We start from the raw sequence: 26,681 nt of genomic DNA on the forward strand, positions 1-26,681 counted from the left end.
ATGGAAGGTAAGTACCCGCGTCTTTTAAAACTTTCGTTAACTTTTTTATTGTATTATTTATTAATTTGTCGCCAAATTTTTGTATGTGTTTTTCCTAGTAAGTTAATTTAGAGATATGTACTGTACATAACTTGATATTTCTCTTGAAATATTAATTATAATCAAGTTTTTGAGGCTTTCATTCATTCAAGAGCGTTTATTTATAAATCCGTTACGTTTGAAATAAAACACATACAAAATACCGATTTTAAACATTATTTAATGTATTTACTAATATAAATAATTCACATACGTCTTTCTATGCTGCGTCTAAGACTTTTAAATGGTTATCTATTGTTGTTTCATTCGTAGGGTATTTCGATCGTATCTTTAGGATACTTAACGTCTGGCAATTACCAATTCATTTCTTTATAGTCTCATAAAACAAGACAGTAAAACGTAGATAAAAGTTTTCTCCAGTACAATTGATTATCGGCGATGTTCAACATTTTATATAAAAAGAATTAAGATAATGTTGCCTTTTTCAATCAAATTACTTTCGTACTATTGCGAGTTGTAATTAGAGGTTTTATAATAAATATAAGTTTAATATTGTCTATTTATATTGCTAATAATATATTATATTAAAATTGTCTATACATATTAATAAGTTTAATTATTATAGAAAAAGTAAACCTAAAGCACATGCAATAAAATAAGTGCAGTGATATATTATTTATATGGTTTAATCAAGCTATCTTACGCGAAATTTAGTAAGTAATTTTTGCAGTTGTATTCTAGTTTAATAATAATTTGTCGCAGTTGCGAATATGCTGTTATAGAAGTATATTATTATATTAGCGTAGAAAGAAAAGTTTTTAGTAAATAATTGCATTATATTATTTTTTTGACTATGCGATTGTCTTTGTTTGGTTAAAACTGCTTAAAATGTTATTAATAGAACCTTTTCAGCAGTATAAGAAAGATAGTGTGAATAATGCACATCACAGCTGTTAATTTTGTCAATAAGTAACATATTGTTCATTTGGAGTTAGAAATATAATATTTGGAAATGTATAGTTAAAATACTGCTTCGGCGAGAAACAACTATGCATTAAAATCTTAAAACAAAGAGTTAAATTATCTAAAACTGGTTTTATATATCATGGGGTAGAAATTGGATTCCGACGGCGGCAAACCGCCGTGCCGTCGGCTTGTTCAACATACTTGCCGACGGATGGATGCGCGCACTTTTAAGTATTTCAAGCTTTGATATCTATTCTAGTCGAATACCATTTAGGTTTACTAAGTAATTAGAGGCGAATAATTTATATTGAGAGCTATCCAGTACAATGAAGCGAATACATTCTTAACAAAATCACCACGACATCACAACGCAATAACAATTACAAATCAAATTAGCAAATTAGTATTGTAATGTTTAACTTGCAATACTTTATTTCAATAATTAAACGTAAAAAAAAAACAAATTATGATTACTATAGTGACTAATCCGTCGCTTAATTCCATACGGATGTAATTCAAAAAACAATACCAAAGCTTAAAGATGTTAGCGAATGGAATACTAAGGCTTCTGTAGAAACGATTATGTCTTTTATAGTACTACAGTCGTGATACGATAAGAAACTACACATCGTTCTAAGGACTAGGCTCAACTGGAAAAGAAATTTTCTTTTTTACCTGCTATATTAGCGAAGATGTTTTTAAATATCTATCATATACAAGTATTTCGTAATTTGTTACCCTTATACAAAGATTTAGATTTGAAACGACATAAGTTCCTTTTTTTCAACGACAATTTCAACTTACTTTACTAATGCTCATTTTTCTGTGATCACATTTACAGTGTAGTCTATCTGGCTTTATGATTATATGTAATTTAAATAGTATCAATCATCATAGAATGTTAAAAGTAATTGGAGTACAAGGCTTTGATATGAATTTGAAATGACAGCGCGTGGGTGTTATTTGAAGACATCACGCCACACCATGGCGTCGACAAGAACGAATATTTCGATGTTAATATTCCATAAATATGCTGATAATATTTTAATAGACTATTCTAATAATAATCTTTATCTTGTAGCATCGGTTTCCGCTGCCTTCTTCCTAACAATTCAGAAACTACACATTTTGCACAATTGAGATTAAATTTTAAAAAATAAATTAAATCATTAAAATTAATAATATAATTTAAATAATAAATTGATCACTGTGAGTTAATTAAACTCGATGTTTGGGAACGAAAAAGAAACAGTAATCTTCAACTACAGGAATATTTTCTTGTGATATACACGTGTATTTCAAACATATTTTCTAAAAAAATATTAGCTTCTGTTTATCAACAAAGAAAAAGTTTTAATTTTTTTTTATTTACATCTTTTATAATTATTATACTATGTTTAATGTATACTTTGCCCGTAGTGTTATAACTATTATGCGAATTCCATACGTAAATAATAAACGATTAATCATATTTATCATTGTCTTGTCATAAAGGTATTAATATTCATTTCACATACATCTTTAACGTAATCAAATAAATTTGAATTGATTTGGTTAGATTTACTTGATTTCGCGGATTTCGGTACAAACTTCAACAATAAAGAAAAGAAACTAGAAAACTTGACTAAAAACTAAGTTTATTTTTAAATATCCTTCGTTAGATGGTTTCGCAGCGTATTCCAAGCAAATATTTTACAACTTATTAAGAGGATGATGTTTCTGGTTCAGTTTACAACGAAGTTTACCAACTTTCTCGTTGTAATGAGCAGTGTTACCATATGCATTTAACGCATTAAGAAAATACTACTTCATGTACTCTCCGTTCCAGAACTTATTTGTCGGCGTTTTCAATCTACAGTATAGTGCACCACATTTACTTTTAACCTAACCAATAATAACTTAAATAATTCAGAATGTATTGTTGGAGGCGATTGTTTCGAATTCTGTGTGCACATGGAACAAGCGCATCGATATCAACTGAACAGAGTGTCCACTTGCCTTTCCACTGTATACTCAAAGCGGATTTTCTAAGTTTTCGGACACAGTCAAAAAAAGTTGGAAAAACTTTTGATCATCGGAGAGATCTGAAATGGATAGACGGCAATTCTCAGGCCGCAGCCCCACGCGCTGGTTCGATGCCGAACCACGTTAAAGCCCTTTCCTAAAACTGCAGAAACGCTTTTACGTTTAACATGGTTTTAACGGCGTTAGCCTAGTGCCACAACGGCTTAAGAAATACCCGGAGCTTTCCATTCTTAACTATACAGATATGAGAAAAATTAACTCTCGAGCCATCGCAGGGCCAAGACATATGTACAGAAGATCACAAAATCCGACGCCAAGGCTTTGTTAGGTGTTGGAGATGAGCATAGTAAATTCACCGACGTACAGGTCTTTGGTTGCATATGAGATCTGGTATTCTGAGAGGGTTTAGTCTAGATCGAAAGTCTTCGTCATGGTATATTATTACTTCACCGGATTTATTGATCGACAAGATCTTAGGTGACTCAGGCAAATGCTCTGTGGGCTGCATCAAAGGCCACCGAGAGCGATCAGCCTGGGCTATGATTAGACATGCGCTTAGTTTTTCGATCACGGGCGTAATCTCGGATCAGTTGTTATGTGTGATTTGGTGTCTGTGGTACGTGGTACATATAATTTTTTTTAATACTTATAGTATCTAACATATCTCGTTAGTGGTAGCTAATGCGCAGTACAAAAGTTATAAGTATTATAACTTATTTTGTTTACAGACGACTTTTTCGTGTACTTATTAACTTATTTGTTTTGCACTCTTTTCATTAGCTCCGTTATTTATTCGTCGGTTTACTAATTTATATAATAATGAACTTAATGCCTTCAGGCATTCTTTATCAGTTAGAAAGTAAATAATAATAACACATAATCCGTAAACAACTTTGTGAGATACGCATCTACATTTTTTTATATTTTGTACTGGTTTTAATTCCTAACGTCACACTGTTTAATTTTTAAATAAATAAATTGACGTTTTAGAACGATGAAGAGGTTATTGAATTTAGGACTTTTAGATGCTAATAAGATATGATGTGATGAAAATAAGTTACAACCGAAAAAAAAATGTTTGTGAATTTTTAAAATCGTTCAATCGCTTGGACATAAAGTCAAAGTTGTAACATCTTGGGAACTTAACTAACGATAAAAACGTTGTAGTAATATAATTATAAGTCGTACACAACAAAGGCCACGTATTCCATAAGTAAAAAAAAACTACCTAAGGCTAGAACAAGCTATGGTTGAGGTGAATTTAGAACTTATAGATATCTGAGTGATATGTTAAAGACTCGTGTAAGGCGCCGTCTATGTGGGGATAATAGAAATAATTTCAGTCGCCCAACAGAGTGAAGCAATTATTACAGTCTTCCTGTTTGAAGGGTTTCGTAGTAACTATTAGAACATTCGTCTTAACGTCTTATGCCTCAACGCCTCGTAAGGGTCTCAGTTCCGGTTCCGATTAACGATTGGCTGGTCTCATTACATTATGGAGTAAAAATAGAGACATATTAAATGCTATTGCACAGTTCAATAACAGTGTCTAGTTAAGATCTGCAACAAAAAAGAGGAAAAGGAAAACTATTGATTAATAATTGATTATCAGAGTTACAAATATTTCATAATAAAAGGAACTGCTACAATTATAAACTTTGTTTTTCCGCGACGGTTACAGCACACATAGTCTAAAATGTACCGCTACTGCGCTCTTGCGCCGTATATACGTGACGATTAAAACACGCCGGCACACGGAAACCGTACTACCACCGCGTCTGAAATGAACTACCACCGTGTCATTACGCCGTGTATACGCGATGATTAAAACACGCCGGCACACTGACGCCGTACTACCACCGCGTCTAAACTGCACCACCACCGCGTCATTACGCATTGTATTCCTGACGGTAAAAAGCACGCAAGGACGCCGAGACCGTACTACCACCGCGACTAAAGTTTACCGCCACCGCGCTCTTACGCCGTATATACACGACGATTAAAACACGCCTGCACGCTCAGACCGTACTACCACCGCGTCGTTACGCTGTGTATTCCCGACGGTAAAAAGCACGCCTGCACGCCGAGACCGTACTACCACCGCGACTAAAGTGCACCGCCACCGCGCTCTTACGCCGTTTAAACGCGACGATTAAAACACGACTGGACGCCCAGACCGTACTACCACCGCGTCGTTACGCTGTGTATTCCCGACGGTAAAAAGCACGGCAGCACGCCGAGACCGTACTACCACCGCGACTAAAGAGTACCGCCACCGCGCTCTTACGCCGTATACACGCGACGATTAAAACACGCCTGCACGCCCAGACCGTACTACCAACGCGTCTAAACTGCACCACCACCGCGTCGTTACGCATTGTATTCCTGACGGTAAAAAGCACGCCAGGACGCCGAGACCGTACTACCACCGCGACTAAAGTGTACCGCCACCGCGCTCTTACGCCGTATATACGCGACGATTAAAACACGCCTGCACGCCCAGACCGTACTACCAACGCGTCTAAACTGCACCACCACCGCGTCGTTACGCATTGTATTCCTGACGGTAAAAAGCACGCCAGGACGCCGAGACCGTACTACCACCGCGACTAAAGTGTACCGCCACCGCGCTCTTACGCCGTATACACGCGACGATTAAAACACGCCTGCACGCCCAGACCGTACTACCACCTCGTCTAAACTGCACCACCACCGCGTCATTACGCATTGTATTCCTGACGGTAAAAAGCACGCAAGGACGCCGAGACCGTACTACCACCGCGACTAAAGTGTACCGCCACCGCGCTCTTACGCCGTATATACGCGACGATTAAAACACGCCTGCACGCCCAGACCGTACTACCAACGCGTCTAAACTGCACCACCACCGCGTCGTTACGCATTGTATTCCTGACGGTAAAAAGCACGCCAGGACGCCGAGACCGTACTACCACCGCGACTAAAGTGTACCGCCACCGCGCTCTTACGCCGTATATACGCGACGATTAAAACACGCCTGCACGCCCAGACCGTACTACCACCTCGTCTAAACTGCACCACCACCGCGTCATTACGCATTGTATTCCTGACGGTAAAAAGCACGGCAGCACGCCGAGACCGTACTACCACCGCGACTAAAGAGTACCGCCACCGCGCTCTTACGCCGTATACACGCGACGATTAAAACACGCCTGCACGCCCAGACCGTACTACCAACGCGTCTAAACTGCACCACCACCGCGTCGTTACGCATTGTATTCCTGACGGTAAAAAGCACGCCAGGACGCCGAGACCGTACTACCACCGCGACTAAAGTGTACCGCCACCGCGCTCTTACGCCGTATATACGCGACGATTAAAACACGCCTGCACGCCCAGACCGTACTACCAACGCGTCTAAACTGCACCACCACCGCGTCGTTACGCATTGTATTCCTGACGGTAAAAAGCACGCCAGGACGCCGAGACCGTACTACCACCGCGACTAAAGTGTACCGCCACCGCGCTCTTACGCCGTATACACGCGACGATTAAAACACGCCTGCACGCCCAGACCGTACTACCACCTCGTCTAAACTGCACCACCACCGCGTCATTACGCATTGTATTCCTGACGGTAAAAAGCACGCAAGGACGCCGAGACCGTACTACCACCGCGACTAAAGTGTACCGCCACCGCGCTCTTACGCCGTATATACGCGACGATTAAAACACGCCTGCACGCCCAGACCGTACTACCAACGCGTCTAAACTGCACCACCACCGCGTCGTTACGCATTGTATTCCTGACGGTAAAAAGCACGCCAGGACGCCGAGACCGTACTACCACCGCGACTAAAGTGTACCGCCACCGCGCTCTTACGCCGTATATACGCGACGATTAAAACACGCCTGCACGCCCAGACCGTACTACCACCTCGTCTAAACTGCACCACCACCGCGTCATTACGCATTGTATTCCTGACGGTAAAAAGCACGCAAGGACGCCGAGACCGTACTACCACCGCGACTAAAGTGTACCGCCACCGCGCTCTTACGCCGTATATACGCGACGATTAAAACACGCCTGCACGCCCAGACCGTACTACCAACGCGTCTAAACTGCACCACCACCGCGTCGTTACGCATTGTATTCCTGACGGTAAAAAGCACGCCAGGACGCCGAGACCGTACTACCACCGCGACTAAAGTGTACCGCCACCGCGCTCTTACGCCGTGTATATGCGACGATTAGAGCACGCCTGCACGCCCATACCGTACTACCACCGCGTCTAAACTGCACCACCACCGCGTCGTTACGCATTGTATTCCTGACGGTAAAAAGCACGCCAGAACGCCGAGACCGTACTACCACCGCGACTAAAGTTTACCGCCACCGCGCTCTTACGCCGTATATACGCGACGATTAAAACACGCCTGCACGCCCAGACCGTACTACCAACGCGTCTAAACTGCACCACCACCGCGTCGTTACGCATTGTATTCCTGACGGTAAAAAGCACGCCAGGACGCCGAGACCGTACTACCACCGCGACTAAAGTGTACCGCCACCGCGCTCTTACGCCGTGTATATGCGACGATTAGAGCACGCCTGCACGCCCATACCGTACTACCACCGCGTCTAAACTGCACCACCACCGCGTCGTTACGCATTGTATTCCTGACGGTAAAAAGCACGCCAGAACGCCGAGACCGTACTACCACCGCGACTAAAGTTTACCGCCACCGCGCTCTTACGCCGTATATACGCGACGATTAAAACACGCCTGCACGCCCAGACCGTACTACCACCGCGTCTAAACTGCACCACCACCGCGTCGTTACGCTGTGTATACGCGACAGTTAAAGCACGCCTTACCACCGCGTAGTTACGCGATGTGAGTTAAGTAATGGTTTGGCACCGCGTAACAACTTCTGTTCTCTAAAATTTAATATGAGCCTAATTAGATACAATCTTCATCGCTAGAATGTGTTTATTATATTAGAGAACTAACTCTTGTAAACCGGAAAATGTGTTTTGATAATTGACTCACATAGATAAAACTTTTTGCCGACGCTGAAGGAAAGTTGCTTAAAAAGAAATCAACCTACAGAACACCTTAATTGTGTTTCTTAAAACTTTTCGAGTATACCTATTATATAAATAAATAAATAGCAATATGTCTTAATTTAATGCAAGCTTACAATGGCGTCGATGAAATGTTAACCGTTGTAAAAGGTTAACAACATATTATAGGAAACTAGTTCAATATTGACATTGAACATGTTTAATGTAAAGCCAGTTCGAATTGAAGTAAATTGAACCTTTTTTCAATCTCAATTAATAATAGATATCAGTATCAAAATCGTAATACTAATAAAAGTTTACAGTATTTTTTTAACGTATTGTTTAATGAAAAACGTTTTTGATAGAATGTATTACGAAAATTACTACGATTTTTCAATTACTAAATCATTTCGACTACTAACTATAAGTTTACAGTGTTGTTAAACCTAAATAAAGAAATACGTAGGCACGTTCAGAAGTCTGTGTCTGAAGAAGTGTGTTCAGAAACCAATAACTGTTTTTGTTCATAAGTTAATCGATTTTTAACATCATGTTTTAAAACTTTGTATTTTATGGTTGCGAAATTTTTTGGAATTCTGATATTAATACTGCCACAATTATAAGCGACCACGGCATGCATAAGAAGTAGAATAAGAATGTAGATTACACAGATTAAATCTTTAAACTGTAATATATCATAAACAGACTCTATTCACACCTCTTTGGAGAACTACAGAAATTTATTTCTAAAATAGATTTTATAGTCTCCTATGATATCTTCATGACTTGACCTATGCAGATGCTGCCGGGCCAATCTATTAATGGAATATTTTGATTGAAGTTAGTATTGCAATATCACAAGCAAAGCTGGTACATTAAATTGGGTTTTGTTAACTAAATGTAAGCAATCGTGGTCGCCGCATATTATTTTTTAAAAAATAATAATCTAAATTGTCCTAAAGAAATTAACGCCCCTGTGAGATAATAATATTACAATGATTAGAATGATCTGTACAGATTTGAATTTTATATAAGTTGTCGTGATAACAGATCTGCCTGAGAAATCATTTTTGCCTCTTTCTATATTTAGTACATCTACGTATATATGTGTATATGGTCCAAAGCATTTTTAACCATTTTGTTACAAACGTTTACTTTTTTTGTATTTTATCACATGTTAACAAGTTTTCTTCTAAAATTATTTTGTAATTATCAAACGTCAAAGTTTAGAAAAACATAATTTTTCTAAATCAGAATATTATGCCGATATCTCTATTGTTTTAATTGTGTTTTATTTATTTTATTGTTATCGGTAATATTTAATGAAGTAATTCTTAAAGAAGTGATAATCCAGCGGTAGAAGGCTTTCACTGGCGATGTCGCGGGATCGATTGTCGTGATACAATGTTACATAAGTTATTTACTTTGTGCAATTAATATGTATGATTGCCGCTGCTCACAAAAACAAGTTTTCTGAAGATGGGGTGCAGTGTACTCTGCTTACCATAATAAAACACTGCCATCACACTCGCCTGTCAAGCGTTGCGATTATAATATATCCCCTGTCGATACTTTTGGATACCTGTCGATATTTTTGGAGAAGGCCTATGACTTGTAGTGCGGTTGAAACGACGGACTCCAGACTGCTAAACGAATCAGATCATCTTGCCATTAATCAAATTCGAATTGATTGTGATAGGGAAGAATAGGAAATAATATTTATAAAACGTCTGCAAATGGATATTGATGAGCATTAACATTCACTTGTAATATATTTAAATATGTTGAACGAAACATGGCTCAAATACGAATCCCGGTGAATATTAAATTTCGTTATTAAAGGATGTGAGTAATAACCGTTAAGTATGGATTTATATCATCTCTTTAGACGATAGACGCTCATTGCGATTCATATGCCTGACATAATGATCGCCACGACTACCGCTCTTGCGTCACTCGCATCCAGAGAGTGTAGATACTTTGAATAAATTTTGAACCACCTGTACAAGTTGTTACGACAAAAATTTTATGCTAAAAGATGTTGTGATTAAACGCTTTCCGGAAGTCTGTATTAATGGCATTTATGTACGTAACTCCGAACGGTTAATGAAGTTATCATGGTCTAAAACTAAATTTATTACAGTCGACCTTGACTCTATGAACCCGTGTGGCCTTTTGCAGTATTTTTGAGCGTTATCTTAAAGTGAACAGTGAAAAATTTACCTAAAACTTCATTCTCTCGAATTGCAGCGACTTATTAAAAATTACAGTAAAAGAGGAAGATAAACAATTTGCAGGTATTAGTGTAAACAGACGAAAAGTATTGCGCAAAATGAGAAGCTATTTCCAAGACTACTACGACTAGGCTGACTATTACATTATGTCATTGACACAGGGACCACTATCTACTGATGTTTATTCGTCGTGTATAATTTTAAAAGCATCTATTGAAATTTCTCACATTTACTCTTTAGAACTATGAGGCCCAATAATATTATCTTACTATTAATATTAATTAATCTTTACCTTTCAGAGACCATTCAGAATCAAACAGGGAATTTATTTTTTTTGTATAATTTTTTATTGGGACGTGGTTATTAAAAAATCTTTTTATTTACTATATAAAATCTTAAACATACCATAAGGTACAGTATACATCTTTACAATTAATTATTATGCATCATGAGAAAAAAAAATTTAGTTACATCATTCTGATTTCTAAATTTAGCGTTAAAGCCAGAGAAATAAACTGAAACGATGGATGAGAGTCAATATTGAAACTTGCTTTCCCAGTAACCGTTATCCCGTCAATAGTAACGATGTTGGAGGCCGAATCTAAATCCAACAGAGTCATTAATGGAGTCAAAGCTCTTTAGATCAAAAGCCAAACAACAGTTGACGTCTGAGTTAGCAAAGGGGACAATTTCGCAGCTGTTTCTCATGAGAATCACACTCAAATAAATAAGAACAAGACTTAATCACTTAGTCAAATATAAACTAATATTTTCGGATGCAAATACGAAATTTAATATGATACTCCCACACGTACCAATAATAACAAACTGATGTTATGTACAGAAAAAGAAGACGTAGATTCTTATTTATCAATGAACTGTATAAAAAACTAAAGCAAACAAAAGCAAATGTACTATAACTGCCCGATATTAATAATAGAGCAAAGGAAGTTAAGCCGTAGAGGATTGAGACTTGCAGTCGCAGTTCACACTTTTTTTTTTGCACAAATTAGCACTAAACCCTATTATTAATAGTAAAGTAGGTATAAAACCTGAAAAAGGAAAAAAAAAACTAATAAAAAATATATACATATAAATAAACACACACACGTATATGTATATATATATGTGTATGTTTATGTATATGTATGCATGTATGTATTTGTATATATCATCGTGAAACAATAAATCGTAACTAGCATAACAATTAGTTTATAAATTTAGAGAAAAACCTAATATATGCAATTTAAAGAGGTAAATACAAATTTAACTAGAGTCAACAGAATAAACATGTTTTTCAAACTGAATAGCTACATGAAGAACAGTATAGGAGACGACTCATTGAGCTTGAGTTAATGAACATTCATCGTGACAGCGATCGAACTGGATACATAAGAATTAGTAAACAAGTTAGTCATAAAACAAAAAGGCTAAGTTTAATACTATGAAGCTGTAAGGTTATATTTCTTAATAATTATAATTGTAATTTTGAGTACTTTTTTAATGATTATAAAAGTTACATTTTCTTAAGGCAGCACAACTGTTGACATTTGTTTCATTTCATTTAAAGTTTGCAGGAGTAAGGTATAACCTGTCTAAAAAACTATAATTTTAGGGATATAAAAAACATTATAATGATATAGTTAAAAAAAAACATTAAAAATATTTATTGCTTACTACTATAGATTTTATAGAGCCAGAATTTATAAGCATGTCGCGTTCTATTGAAAAAATAGATTAAGGTGACTTATTTCAGAATGATCACTTTATATAAAGTATTCGTAAATATGTATTAAAGCTTTTTGCTAACAAATAGGCTATAAATATACACCTTTAAACTTTTTACACATATAATCAATCACTTGTATAGTTTATTCTGTTGTTTTACTTATATAACACTGCTTTGTTACTTCAGTCGTAAATAATTGACTTACTTGCCTTATTTATCTGTTTCTAATTTGAATGGCTATCACACCCGTGGTTTAGCACTAGAGAAAACACTTTTGTCTACAATCCTAATAACTTACATATAAAGCAATAGAGGGCGCTTGTTGATATTTTTGTAACTGACCTGTTTTGTTACATAAAATAACTGAGATTTATGTTCGTGAAAAATAATGATTTCAAATTAGTTCTACAACTGATTTATTACAAAAAAATCTTTTAACTACGTTAATACAAATTTACCAAATATTTTCATAATGTACAGAAGAAAGCCTTGGTAAACGGTTACATGGTAGAGTTATAGTTTACAATATAACGATTCGATGCAGTCATGACACTGATATCATTTGATTTGACTTTATTGTATTTGTGCTGAAACTATTTCTCTTTTCCAATATTAAAAACGAATACAACGAGAATATTGTAAACTTTATTAGAAGCAATGACGAAACATGTTACTCTGAAAGCATGCAAATTTGGCATAATCAGATTAAAGACTTTGCAAGTCTCCAACTGGGTGTACCGACGACATAGTTAAGGAAGGTTGCAGAAAGTCGCTAGATACAGGCAGCGCCAAACCGATCATCGCGGCGATCTTTGGGAGAGACCTTTGTTTTGCAGTCAGTAACTGTCGGCTGGTATGATGAAATGCTTAGCAAGCAAGTCGTGCCTTGCGAAACAGTTTCCAGTAAACCTGTTTCTATTTCTGCCTGAAAATAGCTTAAGGAATTTAAGATTACATTTTGAGAAGTTACTCTCTGCAGATGCACCGAACACCGCACTTTCCGGTTCACTCTAACCAACTCTAAGCAGCTAGTTGTATATTAACAAGGACGCGTTGAACAGGCTACAAAGTACTAAGAAAACTGTTGGCTAGTCAAGCATCAGATTGAAAAGAAAGTGGTAAATGAGTGTAATATATAAATAAGTTTCGCATGTTTCGATAACTCTCATTCCATTAATTTCCTTAGACGAACAAATGTAACCAACGTAGTCTAGGGGATTGGCAATTTGAAATGGCGGTGGGCAGACAAGGTTAAAGTTCTGAAGTGGAGTCCATAGACCGGCAAATGCAGTGTAAGACGTCCACTTACAAGGTAATAACATAACCATGTTACGGTTGGCATTCCAAGTCCTATTACAAATCTACATCTAAGGTTTATGTCCAGCAATAGAACTCCTGCAGCTGAAAGGGTGATAATGTTTATAATGATCAAATACCCATCGTACTTATAACTATAATGTAAAATGCTCCTGATCTCAACTCCTATACACCTACCTGTCCGATTATTCTCTTGATGCGGAAATTCTCGGAGCTGGAGTTACCTAGCTTTCTTTAATAGAATCATTTACGGATCAGTGATTTTATTGTATAATAAAAATTGTTGCGTAAAATCCACTCGCTTCAAGCGGATTATAGATTCTAGATTCAACTGTATTTCAAAAAGTGTAAGTAATTGCTTATTATTTTGTACGAATTGTAGCGTTAAATCATCTTCAATATTTTAGCCATAGGACGATCACTGCTAAACATAGGCCAGCCCATAGACTTCCAATATTAGTTAGAGCGGCCTGCATTTAGCGTCCTCCAACGACCATATTAATGTTATCTTTTCACCTTGTTCGAGGTCTTAAGTTGCTCCTGCCGATGCGCGGTCTCCACAACAGAACTTTGTAACCCCATCAATTCTTCGCGCTATGTGGTCTGCGCACTAACACTTCAACTTCTCGATCCACTAAGCTATGTCGACTACTTTTGTTCGTAAACCGTATGCACAGGTATATATCTACTCCGAAACAAAGGAAACAAAAACAAAGGAAACATAATTCCTTATACATACGAAAATAAGTATTGATAAAAAATCTATTAATATAGAGAACGAACGTATAGCCATTTGGCAGAAAGAGCGAGGTTAATTAATTACCACCATTTCAAAGATATTCATATAAAAATTTTAAGAAATATAATGACGAGTTTACGGGTAGCTAAACTTTTATAGATGCGTAAAACAATTTATTTTTAATAACATCAAAAACTTTATTAACCTCTTAGCAACAAGTTTCAAGTTAATCTGAAAATTTTTCAATCATTTACATATTATTTTCTGAATATGTTTCTGCCATATGTCACCACTGCGATATGTCTCAATCACTGATTAATTAGATATAAATTATTGCACTCCAAAATTGTTAATCGATAATGCGGTCCGCACCGTGCAAATAGCAAACGTAAGCTGACATTTGTCACCATGTAAACGCGTCTTTTGCTTTGTAATAACCAATGATATTTTGTTTTAAGCAGGAATTAATAACAGAAATTTCTGGGAAGTTATTGTTTTGATTTCAATGAAAACAAGATTTCTGTGTTTAGCTTTGTAAACAAAATATTTGGCTTTTATGTACGGAATAGAACGAACAGAACATATTTTTTTACAAATTCAATTCCATAAACCGAATAGTGAATCCGTCAAAAACCTTTTGTACTATTTGGTGTTTTTGTTATACCGACACAAAGAGTCTTTTATGGACTTTGGTCCACGTTTGTTATTAAAAAAAAACATTACGCGCGAATTCGACGTAGAGATATACGCTAGTTCAAATGTTAGAATTAGTTGGTATGATCTGATCAAAGGATCGTGAGGTGTATAAGTGTTAATAGAGATAATCTCTTGGCATAATAGATGGAATATAGCGGTGTTTATGTATAAAATGGTTTCAGCTTGAACAGTACTGGAGTTAAATAAACCATTCAAAGTCTCGAGGCTGTGAATGCAAGTGATTTGCTTTGATGATGTTACTGTTTGGAAATAAGTCAATAGCATAATAATGAGCAAATGAAATAAATGCTCTTTATTTATTATGTCTCATATAAAAAAGTAGCAGTGTCGAGGTAGCGTGCAGCACTTGTTGGCCGCTGGAGCATTAAGGTTCTGGAGTGAAGATCACGTTAAGGCAAGCTTAGGACTTCTGTAAACACTGAATTTAGACTACTTCCAAGCGGTCCTATTGAAAATTTATTGGGGCGATCCACGGCTAAAATTATGATGATATCTTGATGAAAAGTCTACAGCGATCATAATCCAGCGGTTTTCGATGTCAGTTCGACTTACGAGTGGCTGCTATTTATTTTAATCATAGTTGAAATGTACTTATAATACCTACATTATACTGTAATCATGAAAACGAGTTAATAGTATTGTTTTAAGAGCAACTTTAATGGAGTAACAAATGAGAATACACACACGGTACAAATTAAGTAACCTCCTTACCGGATTTGCTCTGAGATAGTAAGAATTAATAAATTCTATTTTCAAATGTAAATTCTCGTCTATCGTGCACTTGTCTCCGATTTCTTTCGCTCATCAAACATAGTGCAGCTGTAGCGAGATCCTATTTAATTGTTCTGCTATTTTAATAGCTTGACTTCCAATTATACAAATATTTCGTTAAAAAAGACATGATTATTAAGTTCACTATTATTAACCAAGGACTTAGAACTGCTTTAATTCAACCAGAAATTTAATTCTTAGCGCACTTCCAATGGCTTTTATGTCGTTATCATAATGCTAAAGTTAAATAAGATGAGATGAAATGCATAACAATGGCTTTATTTACGAGTAATATATGCAGTTTTAATTATTTTTAAAGATACGCGTACGTTAAGTACAAAAAATAATAATAATGATAATATAAATGTTAGTTTTAGTTTGTGAGAAGAATAAAAGATCGGCGTAAATTACAATGTTTTTAAAAAAGAAGAAGGACAACAGATACAAAGAAGATAAATTCTTTATTCTTCGAACCGTCATCATCATCATTTCAAGACGTTCACTGCTTGAGAACACATCAACTTTCCAATTCGTTTGGTTGTATCAAGGAAAAGTACAGCTAAGCTGTTCTAAGTTCGCTACCGTTGAGAATAACGAGAGAATGAGAAATAATTCGCATCATCAGTATTCATTAAGCAATGATCATTCCAAACTGTGGGGGTAATGGCCTCCATACCATACACAGAAATATACTCTTTAAGACTACGTACTGATAATGGTGCTACACGGAGTCGTAACGCACATTCATGCCACGCTAGTTTTCAAAACGTTTTAACATTATTATACTAAATGAAAGATATTGAATTTAAAAAAAAATCCACAAGTTTTATATACTGTTATTTACCTTTAGCTTTTACCTACATTTGTAAAATTATAACTTCACAATCGTCAAAAAAGATATTTAGTATTTTGAAATACACAAAGCAATTTATTTCGCCATTGGAAAATAAAGAACTTTTTTAGAGCTTCCTATTTGAATGAAAACAAAAGAGTTTTTATTTCTTTTTCGTTCTTTGACCCAGACCAATAATACGATAAAACAATATAAAAATGGCTTATTTTATCAGCATGATTTCTTGATATTAGTTTTTTCATCAATAACAAAAGTAATTACATAAAATGGAGGTTGTTTAATAAAAAAAGCTTATTAAAAGGAATTTTTTTAACAAGTATAACATATAGCATGTATTTTTAATCAACTTTTGTAATCTCGATACGCCCGTAAGGGTATATCGGAAATAAAGTCACACAGAATTAAGTATACTTCGCTAAATATCCAAGAGTGACATGAAAGCATTGTATCGAGCCAGTTAAGCAGATAAAAGTAAATATGAATTATTTCTAATAAAAAATGCACTAGATGAAAATTGTTACTTTACGCTGAACATGTGCTTCCGTTTATTTGGACTTGTATGATCCAAAGCATACTGCAAAGCACAGATAAGGAATTTTTGTCATCCTAATATGTTTTTGTCTTAATTTGGCCAACGAAAAGCTCAGATCTAAATCCAAATGATCATCTTCGATGTGAAAAAAAGCCAAAAGTTTAAATTATTCAAGCTTTTTGACCATGTGTTTATTTGAAAAGTAGACCATCTCTTATAAATGTACAAATTATTAGAAAAATAGTGACAAATAAGTAAAAATTACCTAATATATTACTATCCTAAGCTACTATTTACACAGAAATTTTAGGAGCATAAAGTTATAGCACAACTTGTGTACTTTTATAAACGAAATATAAAGTTATAAAGTAAAGTAATATGACGTGGGAAAAAAACATTATATACTTATTTTACAACGTCGGGTCAAGAACCAAAAAAATGTAGAAAATGGTTTGTTTGTTTTCCTGCACTTTAATTAAAAACGCACATCACCGCACAAATTTTATCTCACATGTCCCTGCTAGAAAGATGGAATTAGTAAACACTGTATTTTATTTTTATTGCAATGATTCAATTAACAATTTGTTTATAAAATGTATCTTAGATCGATTTCTCTTATAGTAATAGCCTCCTCAAACGACTTCTATTGTTCCGGATTTATTCCCGCTCTAAACAAGAAATTATAAATAGTAAATGTTAGTTCATACTCCAATGTACTCACTATACGGCCGTGAGACCTGAGATCATTCCTGGGATACCAGTCTGTCGCTCTATTGCTCCGTTTCTCTTGTTTACGTTGAGACATTTATCTCTACATCTTCATTTGAATTAGTATATAGGATGATTTTTAATTTGATTTTTCACCTTATATCTGTACTTTTATCTTTCAGTGACTTTATCTTTCAGTTTTATCCCTAGTTCCTATAGAACCGTAATGAATACTTATTATTTACGGTATATTTTAGTACCAATATTGTATTCTTTTCATTTATTATTGTATTATTTCCTCCATCATTATCATTTCATCCGTAGTCCAGTGGTGGACACTGGTCTCTTACATAGATTGGATCGATTGGATGTAGCCTATATCCGGCGTCACATAATGATCTTAACAAGGTTGTCTGTCCACTTTGTAGGCGGTCGTCCTGGGCATTACCTTATGTCCTCCTAATTAGCTTTCGGTAAATATCCAATGATAGTTTTTTTTCTATTATTTCTCTACGTAATGACCAAATGAGTGAAACCTCGTTAAATTGTGCTTACGCTTGATGGTCAAGTGATACTGACTGTACAAAAACTGCAATCATTTTAACGTACGTACCGTAGATTCTAATTAAATTTTAGTGGTAGAACATGAACGAATGATAATACTGAAATATTGTGTATATATATTTTGTAAACAAAAGCAACTTTTAATGTGTTTTCTATGATCTGAAACACAGCTAAAATCTTTCATTATTGTTGCGTTGCAAAAAATTGTATGAAAGTATGTTAACGGAAAACTTTTAATAACACGTTATAATCTATAATATTAAATTAGTATATCGCCATGTACAAAATTTAAGAAAACTTTGTTTTGTGCAAGAGTTTTTAATTTACTTTATTCAATAAGGCTTTATTGATCGAAGTTTTAATCATGTATACGTTCCATATTTTAATTACTAGACTCATTCGTTGGTGGTTATAGAAATTAATAATGTGGAACAGTTGCGATTTCCGAAAGTAAATTACTGTATTTTATTTCTTATTGCAAAGAGTTGATATAGTTGGATTCCGAGAGCTTTATTTATTCTGTTTAATTGATAAATAGTACTTACTTCCATTGCATACATTGTATACAAAATCTACCATGAAAATTAATTAAATAAGGAATGAAAACGAAAATGTGATATTTAGAGAATATAATCCTCCCCATCTATTAAAGTTATTATAACTTATGTGAATATAAATAATATTTTTTATGAAAGTATATCTATGTGTATAGAAAGGGCTTCGATATAATAGTAAAGACATATGTACCATACAGATGGCGCTGATTGTTTCAGAAGCTCCACTGACAATCTTAAATAAATTAATATTGATTTTTCAAACACAAAATTATACCGGTAATTTGGTGAACCGCCAGTAATAGTAAAATATCGTATAACCAATCCGCAAGAAAGATTGATTTGAAAATTTTTTTCGTTATAGTTCAATTCATATAAGTTATTACCGTATCAACTTAGACAAAATTGTTGGAGAGTAAAAGTAATTTTCTAAATATATTAAAAGCTAATTATAAACTCTTAAGAAGTTTAATATTAAAAATATCACGAGAAGATTTCTCTACATTTTTTTTAACTTTACCTTAATTCTTCGTATTTTTAACTAATACTTATAAATGACGAAATAAAAAATAGTTCGCAAGATGGGAGTTTCTGCGTTGCTTTCTCACTATAATAATAATAAAGCCTTTAATTCTGATCTCCATTTTTTCTATTGGAATGCGACAAGCGAATGAGTTGGCAACACAAAATCTGCAGCCACGTATAATAACAATAACTAATTTTAATACGTGGTATTCCGAATTATGAAAGCTCTTCTTTCGTACTATATTATCATTAGGTTGTCTATTATTTCTAAAATCATTTATTTTTAACAACAAATGAGTTCTACATTCCTTCTTTCGAGCTTTTATATAACCAATCTTTTATCTGCGATGGTACATTTTAAAGTGTTATTTGCCGCCTAAGATCATCGTTTCGAGAGACTGCCTGTACACAAAACATAGTAATTAAATTGTCGCGGTATCGCCTGCCATGTTCTTTCAAACGACGGAAATCTATTTTAAAAGCTGGGTTACCCGTATCCGGTTGTGTAACTTTGAATTCATTACATTTTCAAATAACGAAAGGTCCCTTTTTGCGATCTTAGAGTTGGAAAATTTAAAAAAACATGACGAAGTACAAGTACAATTAGAAAACTAAAAGATGTTACGTGGCCTGCTCACTTACCACTGCAACTTACTAATTTGCTGGGCTATGTCAACCGACTTTCATTCGTTTACGGATCTCCACATTTCTAATTTACGATTTAGAGGATTTACATAGACGTTTGACATAGTTTTTGTCTTTCTCTCTTTATCTCTTTAAGGTCTATCCTTTACGAAAGTAAGAGACTGTATAAACATTGAACTAAATACCGATACACAACAATGTATAGGCTGTACACAACCAACATATAGATTGTTTCGTTGTATGTGTAAAAGCTAAGAAAGGAGAGCATGCGTAGCTTATTTGGAAGCGAAAGGCTTTAAATCTTTTAATTCTATTTCCCATCTCCCTGTCGTGATCACTCTGAAATATGCTACCATCATTTAAATTTACATTGACATGCGACAGACCAATATTTTCTAGCAGTAAAAAAGTAGTAGTAAAGAATAATTAATTTTAATATGCAGCAATTCGAATTTTGAAAAAGCTTATTCTTATCATAGAGTGTACCGCAAAACATACATTCACTTCTTTAAAACTTTTACACTTATAATCAGTACCCTGAAAAACTTGTAATTATTTATTACATGCGGCCCGTACCCTACTTGACTCGAATTTTAGTTCTATCATACTAATACTACATAACTTTTGCATATTACTTATATAAATATACTTATTATATTATGTTAGGCATATTTCTTTATTATTATGTCACTTTATTAATAATGTATTCAAATCTCCGAGCCTTTGTGTATTCGTAGGTAGTTCAATCTTATCATGAACTGCATAAGGCATTGTCGAGACAGTTTCAAAGCCTCTTATATCTAAATACTCACAAGCATAAACACGGGCACACAATTTAAATTTGGTTTATTTTTGCACAGGTTTGTTTTTCCCCGTGGGCAGCTTTGGCTTCGACTTCCCCCCATCAGGTGCCAACCGCACGTACTCGCCTATAGCACTAACGGAAGAGTGGCCGAGGATTAACCGCCTACTCCTCGTGACTATGGGCATGTGCGTCGGAACCATCATGAATGTATTTTTTGTGACTACATTTTTCGTCGAGCATACTCTGAATAGAGCTGGTAAGTAAAACAATTTCTTCCGCTATTTTAATACTTTTATCTAGTTACCTGCTCTGTTTTTTCTTAACATTTATCGCATTATCAATATAATAAAGTTCTGGCATATTTCTTTTTTTTTTTTTTAATTTATCGAAGAAACCAACAGCACTTATAATTAATCAAAATTTACTTGAATAACAACTTTCTCTAATTTATTGAATTTCGGTGTAGTTAATTTTACTATTTTTTATTATATTTTGTAGTATCTGTGTGTATGTAAGTTATTAGAAAAAACGTATGTATTTTGTAAAAATAACAATAATAAATACATATTTGAGTTTACACTATCTGGCGTAGTAATTTAATAAGATTTTTTAAATTCCTTCTTGTAGCCGGTTCTTTCAAATACTTAAACATTTATATTTTAATTCTTGAATAAACTTCTGCAGTAACCTTGTTATTATTGTAGAAGTCTTTCGTTTTGTGGTAAATGAGAAGGCTCGCGTTATCTATCTTTTAGTACAATAGAGTTTAACCATATTATATCCTACGCAATCCCACTTTTTATTGATAGTACTATATACAGGTATATTATTATAACAATATGTCTAATGTCTTACTTTGACAAACGCGTAAATAGTGTACATATGATATTTCATTATAAAACGTATAAGAACACATTCTTATAGGCCGGCTTATGACACTGATTATCTTGGGTGTATCCCTACCGCTCTTCACTAAATGTTTAAAAATATGGTTAAACAGGAAAGACTTTTAAAAAGAAATTAAACAGAGTCTATTGCATTTTAAGGGTTACAATAACTCGAATTGAAAAGCAATAAAGTATGATTCAACGAAACGAAAGTCTAAAGAAAATCGAGGGTTTAATATATATATTTCCCGAAATTATAGAAGTAACAATTGCACGAAAAATACATATTCAAAAAATCAAGAGGAGTAAAATAGAAACTCTGCAGGCTCAATTAAAACTAATGTAGACAACATTTTGCCTAATACATGATCTCAGATAAATTAAAGTAAACCGGGTTGAACTTTTTGGTTGCCTTCTAACAAATCATTACATGTAATGAATCAAAATCTCTATTACTTCGTTAAAAGTTTTAATGACGTATTATATATTAATGCACATAATTAAAATCTTTAATTACTTTAAATAAAATTGCCGATGTTTAAATTTATTGTGTGCATTTAAATAATTTATAATTATATCTCGAAAAATAAAAATAAATCTGAAAACATGAACATATAATAGCCGACTAGAATGACCTATGAAGAGCATATTACGATACAAAATATACAATTCGTCAATACGAATACCTTGAAAATACACGAAGGTTTGTAAAAGTTATATTGATGTGTCTATAATATTTTTGTAACTCCTATTTTTTAAAAAAAAAACACTGATTATAAGCAACTGTCGTTTTTTGTACATGTCAATCCATTTTAAGTGATACTCATATTTTTTTAAAAGCAAATTTCAAGCGGTCTACCTCGCCAGAGCTCTAAGTGTAACATTGGATAGTTGTAATGAAATTAATTCGGGACATGAATATTTTAATATTTAATTGTCACCAAGAATGCAATTATGTCTACGTGTTTGCAAATTGCGATTAGGATTATGTCCTTATAAGCCGATGTTTTCTAGTCAAGGTTAATGTTGCCACTGTAGATTGCTATAACATCGTATAAATAAATTTTTCCGCGTTTGGAACGACTCTCATTTAAATAAAACAAAATAAGGATTAATTTTTAATAGGTTATTTTAACAGTTTTTAAGTTAAAAAAAAAGGTTGTTTCAACTTTAACAAAATGCTTGATAGTATCTCCTAGAGCTATAATAATCGATAAATATTAACACTTAGAAGTAACATAATAGAAATCATCATCATATTCGAAGAAAAATTATCACACTAATTCCGTACAATCAAACATCAAATTTGGGAATATCCATCAAACAGCTGTACTATTTCAATGCACAACATTGAACGTACTACTACTCTAATTAAGCCTTGTTGCTATTTCACTCGGGAATATCAGAGATGCCAATATAGCGAGTGTGTTTCCTATCACTAGACGATAATGTTTGAAATGATAAATACCCATTTTTATATTTAAATTAAGAAAACTTTTACAAAAAAAAAAAGAACAGTAGTAGCCTAGCTGTGAGCTGACAGGCCCGAGACTTTCGATAGTAGATCGCGGATTCGATTCCCCGGATATTCTTAGTCCCGGATTCCCAGTCTCTCCATCTTATGTTTTCACTTTATGTATAAATTTTGTAGAATTGCCATTGCTTGATAACAATTTTCCAGAGGAGGGATAGTAGTGTCCTCAGTGTACCACAATCTCACACTGCGATCGCCAACCCGACTGCTGAGCGTGGTCACCCCATAGATATCTTTCGGGAAGACATTGCAGTAGACGTCGGCTACAAAAAATACTCAATACTAAACGTGGCGGAGGTGATAGATACAATTTACTTAATGTTTTTGAGATTTGTTATATTCTTTTCTTTGGGCATTTTCTCTGTCGAGAATTTTATTTGTCAATAATTTCACTTTTTAACAAAACTTACTTTGCGTGCACTATTGCTGGGAAATTCTCATTATATGAAAAAAATTATCGATGACATAGACTCAGACGTAAATAACATTACTCTAGCTTTCTTTATGAAACTATTATTGTTAGAGTTTCATAAAGAAAGCTAATTGTGGACGGATTGCAATAGTGATGTCATTGTATCACAGTGTTGCTCGATAATATTCATCTCATGCATCCATACAAACATAATTTAACTTTATTGACTATTCTATTGTTAAAGAATATCAAAAGTTTTTTTTTATTATAATACGATAATGATATTAGACGTTCCATGTACAGACATAAGGAATAAAGCGGATTATTCATTAATAATGTAACCTATATACATCAATATTTTTGTCATATTTTCTTTGATCGTTTAAAATCATTCTGTCGTGCTGAAATTAAACATTTGAAAAAATCTCATCGTATTTTCAATTCACTGACCAGTACGTATTTCTGTTAAGTGTTTCTCGAAAGAAGTGAATGTAATTATAATATTTCATAAGATGTTTAGTAAGCAAAATTAGTAGTACTATTTTAATATTCATGGAAAAGCCTAGTAAGACTTTTAGATATCTATTTATCTTATTATATTGTTTACATATCCACATTTATTTACTTGCAAAGGTATTAAAAAGAATGAAAGAAGAAATCAATATGATAGAAACTAGAATTTGATGAGCTCTCCTATGGTGGCATCCTTCAACGGTCGTTATGTATAAGTAAAAATTTTGTTTATAAAACAAATTCTATGTGAAGAATTGTATTTATACTTACTTTTATGACAACGCATCACTTATAATACTAGATTTAGACGGAAACGAAAAAAAATAATTAAAAATCTGGTGCACTGGGAATTTTGCACTCCCTCAGTATCCTTTGACAAACACTCGGGTGCGAATATTGGATTTCGGAATTCGAAAGTAGTGTTGAAAGCTGTATTGACGTCAAAAAAAACTCCACTCTGAGTTTTCTGTTTGATATAACGCCAAAAATATTAATATTTTAGTCTTTATCTTGTTCTAAATTTTGCAATTTCTTGTTAAGTAATGATGCAAAGACATACTTTTTTCATTCTTCTTTTCATCAATCCACGTATGAACATTGATAAATTTAAAATTTTACCGTACATTTATTATTGTTAGTGTTTTGTCAGCTATTGTGATATCCCCACTGGCTGAATAGTGGCCTTTTCCCAGAAAAAGTGTACAAATAATCCACATACCTGTCACGTTTTAGATCTAAAATTGAATCGACTTCATCATTTACAGTTTGAAATTGCAATTGCACACAAAATATTTTTGTAACTTTCGACAATCGAACCAATAGTATAATATATTCAGTTTTAACCCTTTTTTTTGGGGGTAAATCGTCCGAGTGTTCAATAAGATGCTCTGGCTCTTGGGGGAGGACATGGTTAGGTGGGATACCTACACACTAAAATCCTCCCGGTGATCACCCTATGCACTGTGAGGGACTACGATATCTCCCAGTTAGGGATCACCTTACCCTCATTCCTCCCACTTTACTTTTTTAAATAGCCACGGGGTAGTTCTATATTCCTAATTCAACTTTCTACATTATTAAATTGAAAGAAATTTGCACATACAATGATGTCACCATCAAAATTTATTCATTCATCATTTTTTTATTAAAATAGTGAAGCAAGTAGACCGTGTTATGGTCATAATGTTTTATTTAACAGGTTATGTGTTCCTGGCTTGCACTGCGATATCCGACCTTCTCATAACCGCTGGGGTGATGCCGGCATCGGCAGTGGTGCTCCTGTCGGGCCAGTGGGACAGCGTAGACCATTGCCGCGCACTTCAATTTCTGACTGAAACATCTACGTATTCTTACAGCGTCTTCTTTGCGGTATGCTTAAATTTCAAATACATTTTTTCAAATATATTTTGTGTGTCATATATCTTTTCTGTATCGATGCTTATACTTTTCTAGTTTTATTTTCAGCTTTTTAATATGAGGTATCATAGAATCGTTTAATATTACACGCCACAGTAAGTTCTCTGCGCTAACGATCTTCAAAGATTTCCAATTTACTTAATATTCAATAAATTATGTATGGAAGTAATAACCATCCCTCGAAATAAGTATAAATAAATCTAAGAAGTTCTAATATCTAATAAGTTCAATTCTATTATTCATTTGGACACTTACCACTGGATTAATGTTTTCAATAAGACTATCAACTTTGATGTAGTTAATATGTTTATAATCCACAGCAGATAATTATTTTTTTTATTAGGTTAGTTACGAGACTCTTAATTAATTCATTCCCAGGGTCGTTCATAAATATTTTTTACTTCATAATATCTGATAAAGGTTTATTGTTAACAGTTGGTAGCCATCGAGAACTACTACCGCCTTTATCGCTCTGATGACGACTACGACTGGTTCATATCGATGCGCATCGGGCTCGTCTGTACCTCAGTTTACACCATGACTACTACTGCGGCGGCCGTAGGCGTCTACTTGGGTCTCGACTATGACTATTGCGAGCGACGTAGCCTTGGAAACGTTTTTTACAGGCAACTGACTTCTGGATTGTTCTACGGCATACCCTTCATAATAACTATCTTTGGACTCTTCGCTTCCGTTATTGGCATCGCAAGACAAGTCCGTACGCTTATTCATTACCGCCGATCTGACCAGTACTACACGGACCGCGCTTCTGCTGCTGTGAACATAACATCCTTCATCTTTTACGTGGCCATGTGGACACCTTACCTTGTTATCATTTATCTGTACCCTGGCGCCAGCGACCCGGTATACTACAAAAGCGCTTGGCTCGGTATCGGACGCTCGACGTTTACTACTTTCTTTTATGCTCTTTTCATTTCCAACTTCCGTCGCGCTTACGCCCGTGTGTTTAATTATTGCTGCTGCAAGAGCACTCTTACTGGACCCCAATGCACTCGATACAGGCGGGCCGTAGAGTACAATGTTGCTACCGGTGATGTGAGGGTTCACGTTCTGGCCCCGCATGTTCATGCTACTAGTCCCCAACGATCTGCTTCAACCTCCGCGTCCCGAGAGCCAAGTGAGCTGTAA

At 34.8% G+C, this 26,681-nt stretch overlaps 1 protein-coding gene across 1 annotated transcript; it reads left to right on the forward strand.

The window, feature by feature from the left end:
* On the forward strand, nt 1–26,681 carry LOC137931264 (uncharacterized). The gene is made up of 4 exons (XM_068774728.1): nt 1–7; nt 20,826–21,026; nt 25,315–25,484; nt 25,968–26,681. Exons 1-4 carry the CDS (start codon nt 1–3, stop codon nt 26,679–26,681), a joined length of 1,092 nt encoding a protein of 363 aa, XP_068630829.1.

The sequence above is a fragment of the Battus philenor genome, unplaced genomic scaffold (genome assembly GCF_028537555.1).
Source record: "Battus philenor isolate CCGP_79_NKW_IND1 unplaced genomic scaffold, ilBatPhil1.0.hap1 SCAF_1, whole genome shotgun sequence".
Classification (NCBI taxonomy): domain Eukaryota; kingdom Metazoa; phylum Arthropoda; class Insecta; order Lepidoptera; family Papilionidae; genus Battus; species Battus philenor.